The sequence below is a fragment of the Manacus vitellinus genome, unplaced genomic scaffold (genome assembly GCF_001715985.3).
Source record: "Manacus vitellinus isolate BGI_N305 unplaced genomic scaffold, ASM171598v3 scaffold_25_pilon, whole genome shotgun sequence".
Lineage (NCBI taxonomy): Eukaryota > Metazoa > Chordata > Aves > Passeriformes > Pipridae > Manacus > Manacus vitellinus.
Genome location: NW_021939882.1, coordinates 11,889,444 through 11,900,188, shown reverse-complemented (window position 1 = coordinate 11,900,188; position 10,745 = coordinate 11,889,444). Strand labels below are relative to the sequence as shown.

The following is a 10,745-nucleotide window of genomic DNA, read 5'->3' as shown; positions in this document are numbered from 1 at the left end:
TAAAAACCTCCAGGGACGGAGAATCCACCACTTCCTTGGGCAGCCCATTCCAATGGCTGATCACCCTCTCTGTAAAGAATTTCTTTCTAATATCCAACCTGTACAATAGGCTGGACACACACAGTTGTTTCTCTGCACACACTGAGCTCCCACAGCCCCAGAGCAACCCCACCTGCCTGAACAGCGGGGCTGCCCTTGCAGCATGTACTTAATCACTGAAATTCCTTCACCCTAATAACTGTTGCTATTATACAGCTAAAAATGTTCTGGGATTGTGCAATTCCCACAGGCATATGGAGCAGGAAAGCCTTACAAATGAACTGGCACTTCAACATGGTTCTCATAAAAGCTGACAGATCTGTAATAATTCCTGAAAACACGACAGGTTTGAGAAATCTTTCCAAGTGACACATTCTGACAAAACAGCTGCCTGAGCTCTGGGTTTTAATTATACGGCACCACATCTGTGTGATAACAAGTTTCCAAAAACCTCGTGTATAAAGCGGCACGTTCGTGAACAAACTGGATTGTACTTTATCCTGTAATCAATATTATCAACAGAAGTTTGTAATACAACACATTCTGCATCAGTTAATCAACTCCCAGCCTGAGCAGAGCTTTGCCTCTGTTTAATTTACAGTTTATGTACCCAGTGGAGTTGATTTATAAGGAACTAGGGACAGTCAAAGTTCTCAGACTCAGCACTAAGAAGTCCTGAAACAGTTCTCTAGCTGGTGAACACAGTTAGGCTGAAGTCACAACTTGCAAAATCAGGTAGGGAGGAGGTAACAAATTAAGCCCTGGGTCTGCCGTGGCAGCAGAGCAGCAGCTCCCACCCTCAGCAGGGCTCAGGAACCATCCCTGCCCATCCCACCACACTCCCAACATCACTGTCCAGCTTCAAACCAACCATGATCACTTGCTAAAACATTCTGAGACATCCTTTGGCCACTCACAGATAAGATCCAGGGAGAAAAAGAAATTCAGAATTCCCACTGAAACAAAGTTTTATTTTACTTTTCCAAGAGGGTGTCAATACTGAGGATCAGGAAAAGGGAGTAGGAAGACTTTACATAAGAACAAGCTTGCAAATATTCCCAAGACAGACACCAAACCTCAGTGACTGCCCTGGCACAACTATAGGCACCTTCTATAACCATTATTTGGCCATGAGACAGTGATAATTTCTATACATTTGAATTATCCTTCTATGTGTTTATCTCAGGGTGTTTTTTCCTTGCTTTGAATACTATTTCAAAATGGGAAATATAAAGCATTGAAACAGAAAAACATTTCTATTTTAACAGAAAATTTGAAGGAATTTCTCATTCTGAAACTGAAATTTGCTGGAACTCAAGTGGCCACATTTTGCAAGTGGGAGGAGAGGCTTTGAAATAACTGGTTGCTCTCTAAGGTAAGACTGTGGCTGAACTCAAATGGAGTGACAAACAAAACTCAATTGTTCGTTTTCATTCACAAAAACAATTTCTTTTAAGTACTCACTTTGTACACATGAAAGACTGAACCACTGAATAATGTTATTATGTTATAAAATATACAAATGTTAAATAATCACTGTGCTCTGCTAAAAAACGATACATTCAGAAACACCTGAGGAAGTGGCACACAGTTACTACACAAATTGGGCATTTTCTTTCCAAGGTAAATCCCCTGGGAGTTCAATATTGTTAACTGGTACCAAAAGCTCCTTTTTTATCATTTTCAATCCCTCCCAAACCAGTGAAGAAACAGCAGCAATTCCCCATCTATAAATTATGCAGGCTCAGCTCCAACAGCTTACTAGAAAAAAACAACAGAGAACTTAAGGTTTAGTGGTTTTCTATGCAGAATAACCCCCCATCCCTTCACTTCTTTAAATTAAAACACTAAGTGAACAGGGCAACCCAAAGACCCCAGGACTCCATGCTCACTGTTCTGCATTCAAACACGTGCAAAGACCAATGTAAGGCTACACCCAGGACCGCGCTCAGCAGCAAACAAAAAGCTTATCCTTTCTAAATGAAATCACACAAATATCACAGGCTAGTCAGTTCATTGCAATTTAAGAGAAATGGCAAAGCTCATTATGTTATTTTTTTAAATTAAACGAGAAAGCAAAACGTAGCAGGCAACATGCAGAACTATGTGCTACTTATATCACAACTTCAGTAAACAGGCAATCAAACACAACCTCACCACCCCCCAGCACCTCCGGCACAGACAGCCCTTTAAGAGTCACTCCTCCAATGCAGTTAAGTAGAAGATTTCAGAAAAGGATGCACAACAAACATTTAGCAGACTTAACAATTGGATTAAACAGAGTCCTGCGAGTTTAACACAAGTTCAAAGCATAGGCATAACATTTACAACAAGAAAGAAGAAAGGCACCTGGAGACATCTGACACTGGGCATGCTCTGCAGGCATCTCAGTGCGCACATGCTCTCTACCAGGTTGGAGCAGCCTAGCCACAAAGACCTTGGCACAGAACACTGCAGGGTGACAAAAAGGAAGGAAGAGAAGAAGCAGTTAGATGCCACAACAAATCACTCAAGGCAGGCAACTCATTAGTAAGATAACGTGGGTACTTATCTATGTTATTTCTACATCAGTCACCGGGTTGGCGGCCAAGGGTAAAATAACCACTGAAGATCCTGTGCAGCAAAGGAGTCATCCCTCTGTCCTGTCCAGGACAAGCCACCCCTCTGTCCTGAGTTCATCTGCCTCATTTGTAACCTCTTGGGTTTAGTGCCCAGCTAAAGGTTTTAACGTAGTACCAGTAGTCTGGGAGTTGTCACAGTTTGGGTCCCACATTGCTGCTGACAGAGGTTCTGGGGCCTCGCTCAGCAGAGGGAAACGCTGGGACACTCAGTGGAGCAACTGGGGATCTGTTCTTCAGCAACAGCAACTTCAGCTGCTTTTTTTTAGGTTACTGAGCATCTTTGTTGCTTAACCCAGATTAATAGCTCTGGATCAAAGCTATATACCCATTGCCAAATGCTCTTTGCAGGGAATGCAGCAACTAGACAAGAGAACCACAAACACCATCATGTGTAAAAAATCCTCAGGTTTTTTGGTTCTTTACTGTTATTTCATAAAAACATGTGTCGTTCTCTATCTTAATACAGTGTTGCTGCTGCCTTATTTTCCTCTCTCTGGATTTTTTAAGGATCCTGTCCCCAGAGTGCACCCCAAAAAGGGAACAGCACCACGTGTTCCCTTCATAGTCCCCCCCGAGACACAAGGGCAGGAGGTTCCCATTAGGGTGGCAAATCTTGAGAGTGGAAGTGGAGGAGCTTTGGGAATTAAGGTTTGGTCCTCCCCACTGTCTCAGCTTTCCCAAACTATTTGTGGTGCTTTATTCCAACAGCAAAACCAACATTAGTGTCTGAGGTTCCGGTCTCTCTTCTGGGACACTGACAACCAAAAAATTGGGGTATATTTTAGACAGGAACAACCTCTAAGTTCAAACTGCATGACCAAGTTCTGGTTAGTCAAGATACATGGTATCCTGAGAAACTGGGGGAAAACTTTGGAATTATCAGTTTGAAGATATCCTAAAGCCAAATTATACCCTGACTACAGTTATTACTCACACCACCACCCAAGCCATAAAGAACCAAGCTTAACTACCAGACTCCCCATTGCTGACAGGAGAAGTTAGGCAAAGTTTGGAAATCCTTTCTGGGTTTTTTCTGAAGCTGAAGAAGTGTTCTGCAGAGACTCCCCAAACCTTTTATAGCTCCAGGGTATTATTTCACAGCTCCTTTTAAGGGCAGAGCAGCTCATACACCAGATAAAGTTGGGGAAAAGGCTTCAATTCCTCAGCATCAAGCAGTGCACAAACCCAGCTCGAGCCCTTGGCACAGACTGAGCTTCCAGTATTTTTCACACTGCCTTTCAATTTAGTTATAACAAAGACCAGATCTTTAAACGAGAAACCCCACACAGGCCAAAGCTGACAGTGGAATAACAGGAGGCGAAGCCTCTGGGAAAGCAGTTTGTGCCAGGAGTGAGGAGGGGGAGAGAGCTCAGAGCACCTGAAGGGGTTAAAAACTAATTGTTTTCATTTCATGTCTTATGAATAAAACAAAAGAAAGTGTAATATTTTCATCTCCATGCTAAGGAGAGAAATTAAAGCAAGAACAGGACAAGGATGCCACTCCCAGCATCAAAACACACTGGAATTCTCTCCTGTATGGTGTTTCTGCAACACTGAACCATTAAAATTCAGGGAATCATTGCAGGTATTTATTAAAGCCCAATGAAAATGTTGCATTTTTAAACATATAGGTCTGGTAAAAAAAATTTCATTCTGCTCACATGACTTAATAAAAATCATTGATCAAAAAACACAGCAAACTTGCCTCCTAAGATGTTAAGATCAGGTGCACAAAGCCAAGTATAATGTTTTTAATGAATCTAAACCTGTAGGTGTCCATAAATTATAAGCTAAATAGTTTTACTATTTTTCACTAGTTTAGGTTGTTAGACTGCTTTTTCTTTTATGAACTACTTTATACCTAAATAAGCTGAATTCTAAACACTTAAAAGAAAGATGGGTCACTCAAGAACATTTTTTTAAATTTAATTTAAAATACATTAGACAGCGAGGCCGTTTCCACGCCAAGTTGAAGCCCCACAAAAGCCTTTTCACAGGATTACGAAACCCTGACTGAAAGGATTTATAAAACCATATTGCACAACACTACAAATTAAATATTGCCTCCCACTTCACACCAAACAGGAACGTGCAAATATTTGTGTGTTCACCGACATGTCATTGCTTGACCTGCTTGCGTAGGGACTGTCAGGAATAAAAGTTTAATGGTTACTACAGACTTAACCTTGCCCAGCTGAAGCCTGAACTCGTGCCTTCACTCTCCACTTGTCTTTCCTCAGGATGCCGGGGAGATGCAGCACGATTTCAGGAAGTTTGGAGAGCTGTGGGATCGCCTGAAGGCCCTGTCTGCAGGGCACAGAGGGGCTCTGAGCTCTAGGGCAAGAACACAGAAACTCCCACTGACCTTTGCCATGCCTTACACTTGGAAGGATTCATACCCTAATTTTATTATTAGATGATTGATTTTACTTCTGTACGCAAAGCTCCAGGAATTACATTGCAAGATTTAGGCTTCAACCTTAAATCTCAAATTTAAGCAGCCTATGCAAATGCTGCATTTGCATTCAAACCTGGAAATTCTCAGTAGTATCAGTAAAAAAGGAATGTGCTTCAACGCCTTTAAATCTTAGATGCTAAGAGCTTCTTATATTAATAGCAAAGCACAAAGCAGTGTTCACCCAACAAACCAACATTTTAGGATGAAGGTATCAAAAAAGGCCCTGAACATCTCAGGCCCTGAACCATCCAAAGTTTTCATTCCCCCTGGACTTCTCCCAGGTTATAGCACTGCTGTCTTGTTAAAGCACTGTAAAATGTCCAGAAACCATTTGGTTCAGTGCATCATTAAACAGTGATGTCCCACAGAAATCCTCACACTTTTGTATCCCTTAAAAAGAAAAATCCCTCATTTATCCTATAAAGCCCATTAAATTGCTCAAGAAATGCCTCTGGACTACAGTGGGTATTCCTGATGGAACCATCATCCCTTTGCTGCCCAGGGATGGCAACACTGCAGTGTTAGAATCAAGAATTACAGCATTTCCATAACCAAGCCTTGTGCTGCAGCTCTTAGAAAGTATTAAAATTATGACCTTGCAAGTTTTCATGCATTCATTTTATTTATACAAGATAATTTAAGGAATCCACACTTATTGGATCCAAATTTACTGGAATCCAAATTTACAGCTTGGGAAATTCAGGTCATAAGGCAAAAATATCCTTGTTTTTTTACAAACAGTTTCTAGACAGAATCCAAAAAAGATTGGCAAGGGGAGGTATTTTGGAATTCCAAAGGAAAACGCAGTAAAACAAATGAAGGAGCTAATTTACTTCATTTTTTTCCAGGAAGCATGGTTAACTATATTAATTCACTCCTCCTGCAGCAACTTTTTTCTTACACAGAAATTGAACATCAGAACCCAGCAAATCTTTTCAGTTTATAAATCCTAAAGTCTGGCATGCTTTTCCCAGCTTTCCTGGGACAGCAGATCAGTTCCTCAGCAAGGTTAGGTTGTGCTCTGGATGTCCATAGGGCTATAAATTGATATTTGAACTGGCAAAAAAGGTACAGGTTTTTAGCTGTAAGAAACTCACATGCTACTCACCATTGGTGATTTACTGCTTAGTTTACTTTGATTTAGGCCTGGACCAATAGAACTGACACTTCTTTATTTCCAATTATTAACAATTAATATTGATAAATTTATAGGGTAACTGCTGCTACTTAATCCCCTCTCCACGGCTGGGGGTTCAGTTTAGTGCTGCACAAAGGGGTGTTTATGAAAAGCAAACTTGGATTTGAGGGCAGTCTGACCACCTGGGAAAGCCTTATGCTCCCAACTCAAATTTAATATCAAGCTCAGATCTGTTTCTCAAAAATCAGCACTAACCACCATAAGACATGAAAACCATAAAGCAGTAGCACTGTTGCAAGGCCTTCAGTACTATTTTACACTCGGCAGGGCACAGTTGCCAGCTGGAAGTCCATCCTGGTTTGCAGGCTGGGATATCATCCAGATCTTACCTGGAGCTTTTACTGTAAGTGATTTATTCAGAGTGCCAGGCAGAGCAGTGGTGAATCACCGGGCACAGGAAGGAGTGCTCTGAGGATGTGAGGGGTGGGAAAGCAGGAATGTCAGTGTGGTGTGTGTGAATACTCTGTGGGACATGCAGGGGCACCCCCAGTGTCCCGGTGACAGCCCAGCCCTGCTCTGCACTCTGCTCCGGCAGGGCAGCTCTGCAGAGGGACTGGGGCAGTGACACCCCGTGCTCCTCCCAGCCCCTGCGAGCCCCCGCTGTCCCCTGGAGGTGCAGGGGGTCCACATGCTCTGTCCCAGGCTGCTGGAGTTGGTGCCATCCCGGCACTGCCTTTGCCAAACGCAGCCTCACGGCACCTCGAGTGTCCGGACAGGAAGGCTGTTGGAGCACCATCCCTACAAGGTATTTCCAAACCCCATGGAGTTTGACACGGGTTCCAGTGACCTGCTTCAATCTAAGGAGGACTATATTTTCAGGTCAAGAAAACTGTCTTAGATACAATTTACTCTTGCATTTCTGTCCTTTGATGAACTACAAATGCAAAAGTGATTTTCTCAAAAATAATTATCCACACAGTAGTAAACTCTTTTTAACCTGTGAAATGTTTTTGGTTATTCCTTTATTATCAGATCATTTTAAAAAAATAGGTAACCAATAACTGAGTCATGGTGCCATTAGGAAAACCAATTTAGACAAATGATTTGCCATTCCCAATAAAAGTGGTTCAATGCAACAACTTTCCAACAGCCATTCAAGATCTGCACGTGAGCTCTTGCATTTGGGGAAAAGCACTAAGTGAGGAATCAGGAAATTTAAAGCAAGACAAAGGGAAAATAATTGATCAGATAAATTCTCCTCATTACCACACCGTTGCTCTAGATAGGACACTGAATTCACAGGAGGGTGATGGATAACGCTGTCCCACTCTGCTCCTGGAGATCAAAGTACACGTGTGCTACACCAAATGAATGCTACAAAAGGAATATGGGTTCAGTGGAGAGAAGATAAAATGCTTTCCTTGAATATAATAACCATCTTACTCCATTATAATTTATTCATCAGGATAAGACTCGTCAGATGCAGTAGCTCATTTTCAGGAAGACACAAAGGACTAGGGAGAAAATCCTAATTCGTTTGTGTAAATCACTCTGAACATGAACTGAAATCATCTAAATTTTCCAAAATACACAGTATTTAGATTAACCCTCCTTCCTTCATGCACATACACCCCAACTCCCCCAGTTCCAAAACTCCCTTCTGCATTAACACACCCTGTGTTACATTCAAAAGGCCATTTCCAAAGCAAAGGGTTTCCCCTGTTCTCCTGCAGCAGGAACAGAGGGGTCAGACACCCCCAGACAGCAGCACCCCTGCTCTGAGCACAGAACAGCTGGGGAAAAGAGACCCAGCGCTGCCAACTCGAACAGGAGACACTTTGAGTGAGTTAAACATGTACAAAAATGTGGCTGAAACTTGTCTAACATGTTAAAAGTTGTCTCAGACTCTCTTCTGTATTAAGTTTTTAAGGGTGAGGCCTAACATAACTAACAATATTAACCCCCGACTACACACACTCCTGAGGTCCAAGCCTGGGCTCTCCCATAACAAAATTCGGGATTCACAGGCAGGGTTTGCACACCAGAGGCTGTGTAGAAATACTGACACAGCTCTGAGAGCTGCCTTATGTTGTACTTTCTGAAATGTAAGATTCAAAACACGGGCAAGAACAAAGCCATCAACCTGCTCAGCTCTACTGCTGCCTTTGTAGGGCTGTTTCATGTTTTCAAAAGTTAAGCAATATTAAATATCATAACACTGGGGATCTTGATCAGCAGGAGCACACATTTATGCTTCCTCTTTTTTCCCCCCTCAGTGTATTTTGAATTATTTCCTCTTTTCAGGTTTCATCATAAAAGATGCCAAGTTCACTTCTGCCTCCTTATTTTCTCTTTTTAGAAAAAGGCACACCCTGAACAGTAAATATTCCACAGGAAGATGTTATTTTACAGTTTTAACTCCAAAGTGAGTCTGATAGGTGCATGGGGCAAATTCAATTTGATTTTAGATAAGACTGCAAGAAATGTGCCAGACTAAGGTTAGTAAGTACTTCCCTTAGATTTTCCCCCAGGTTTATTTTAAAGAATTACACTAAAACAGCATGTCCAACACCTCTCCACCCTAACCAAATAAAATTCTACTACTCAAAAAACCAAATCAAAACCCAACAGCACCCTGTGCGCAAATAATTCATTACACATGTATTTATCAATTAAATTCAAATATAACTTTTGCACAAAATACCACGCCAGCAAGACAAACGCAGAGCTAAAACAACCAATGGCACCTACGAGAGTCTCTGGTACAGGAGGTTAAATACTGAGGCCTCACCAGCTGCTGTAGCAACTCCCTGCCAGAGAGAACACACGAGTGGCTTAGTGTTATTGCTACTACTGTCCAAAGGAATTGAGGGGCATTGCTTTGGAGTGACTTTGGAAATAAGCTGCCAAGTTCATCAAAGCACTAACTGACAATAGAGCTGGGCACTCGGAGAGCTGCAGCTCTCCTGTTCACACCATATATACTGAACTGGCAGAACTTTATTTTCCTACCAGTTAGGGACACAGCTTTCCTTCCTGAGGCACAAAAGTACCCTCCAAACCCATCTCTAAGACAACATCTTGTAGCCTTTTACAGTCATCTCAAAATCTCAGATGAATGAGACTCAAAATACAACCACCCTCCCCTGCTCTGAAATAAACCCGTTATCACTTCAAGGCTCCTCCCTAAGGCCCTGCCTTACACCTGGCTTAGATACCTCCAAAAGCAGCTGGGGACAGATCTTCCCACTGAAATCCCACAAAGGGTTTAGGACACTGCCCACAACAGAATTTCAAATGGCACTTCAGCAGGAAAAGCTACAGGAGTTTGTACCAGGAACAACTAGAGAAACTCTCTCCATTTCTGCTGAAGCCATCAGAACTGAGAGCAGGTGAGCTCTGAGAGCTCCCTGACCTCCGCCAAGAAGCTCAATGCAGTCCCTGGCAAGGCTGCTCTGCCCTTCCAGGGGCAGGATGTGGCAGCCACTCACTCCGTGCCCCTGCACACACGGCTTTCCAGCTCCACAGAAGTTTGCCTCATGTTCCTAGGCCTGTCCTTCACAGCAGACCAGCAATTCCCTACAGTCCTACTGTAACTCCTGGATATGCCCTTTCTGACTGTGAGCTCAGCAGCTGACTCCCTGTGTCCAAACCCTTCGGGGACATGAAGCAGTTAAAGCAAGAGACTGAATGTGCGGACAAACTCAACTAAGCAGAAGCAGCAAGATATAGTACAGGGTGACATCTTACCTGAAACTTTGTTTCTGGGCTTCAGATCCACCAATCCAGAATGAAAGGGGATTCGAATGGGTTTTCCTTCTCAGACTTGTCTGTTAAAAGAGAGCAGCCAATCATCTTCAGCTTGGTGTATCTACTTCTTTCTTGAACGAAAGCCCAATTACTGCTAAAGCTGTTAGAGACAAGGCACTGACCAGCCCGGCACCGACTGCGTTAGTGGGGCGGCGGATTGGTGGATCTAAGACAGAGAAACGGATTTACTGACAACAATTGCTCCTTCCCCTACCCTGAATCACCCAATGAACAAGTGTTTGGGGGCTACAGCTCACTTTGCAAAGATTAAAGAAGATGAGAAGAAACTACAGTGCAAACAACAAAACAAATACTAAAGCTCCAAGCACCAGCTCACACCTCACACAGCCGCTCCAGGAGCTGCCCCAAGGGCCATGCACAGGGCAAACAGCCCCATGTGCTTCTCCTGATCCAGAACCAGGAGAGAGGAAGACACAGTCCACTACTCCTGAAACAAGAAAATGTCACCTCCTGCTAAGCAAAGAGATAAAAGGCCTCCAGCCAGTACTGTCAGCAGCACACTGGAACAGTAACCCCTAAAAGAAGATGGAGTCTGCAGAAAACTCACACTACACGTGTCACAGAAAGCACATCCTACAGAGAACAAACTGTGAGCCTTTCAGAGAGATCTTCAAAAAGTCTGGGCCGTGGCCTATAAAACTTCCCCTGCCAGCAGCCA

At 43.0% G+C, this 10,745-nt stretch overlaps 1 protein-coding gene across 3 annotated transcripts in view; it reads right to left on the bottom strand.

Annotated features, from left to right (window-relative positions):
* FBXW11 (F-box and WD repeat domain containing 11) overlaps positions 1-10,087 on the bottom strand; it is a 70,545-nt gene extending 60,458 nt beyond the window's left edge. Inside the window, exons 1-2 of one of the 3 annotated variants that reach the window (XM_029960244.1) lie at positions 10,007-10,087; positions 7,523-7,630 (exon numbers count right to left, since the gene is read on the bottom strand). Coding sequence is in view for 1 of the 3 variants with exons in the window: in XM_029960242.1 (XP_029816102.1) it covers positions 2,389-2,439 (51 nt within the window). In the remaining 2 variants the exon portion in view is untranslated. Of the gene's footprint in view, positions 1-2,388; positions 2,491-7,522; positions 7,631-10,006 lie in introns of those variants that run through there. The other 2 variants (XM_018073615.3, XM_029960242.1) reach the window with 2 other exon arrangements.
* Between the last annotated feature and the right edge of the window lie 658 nt (positions 10,088-10,745).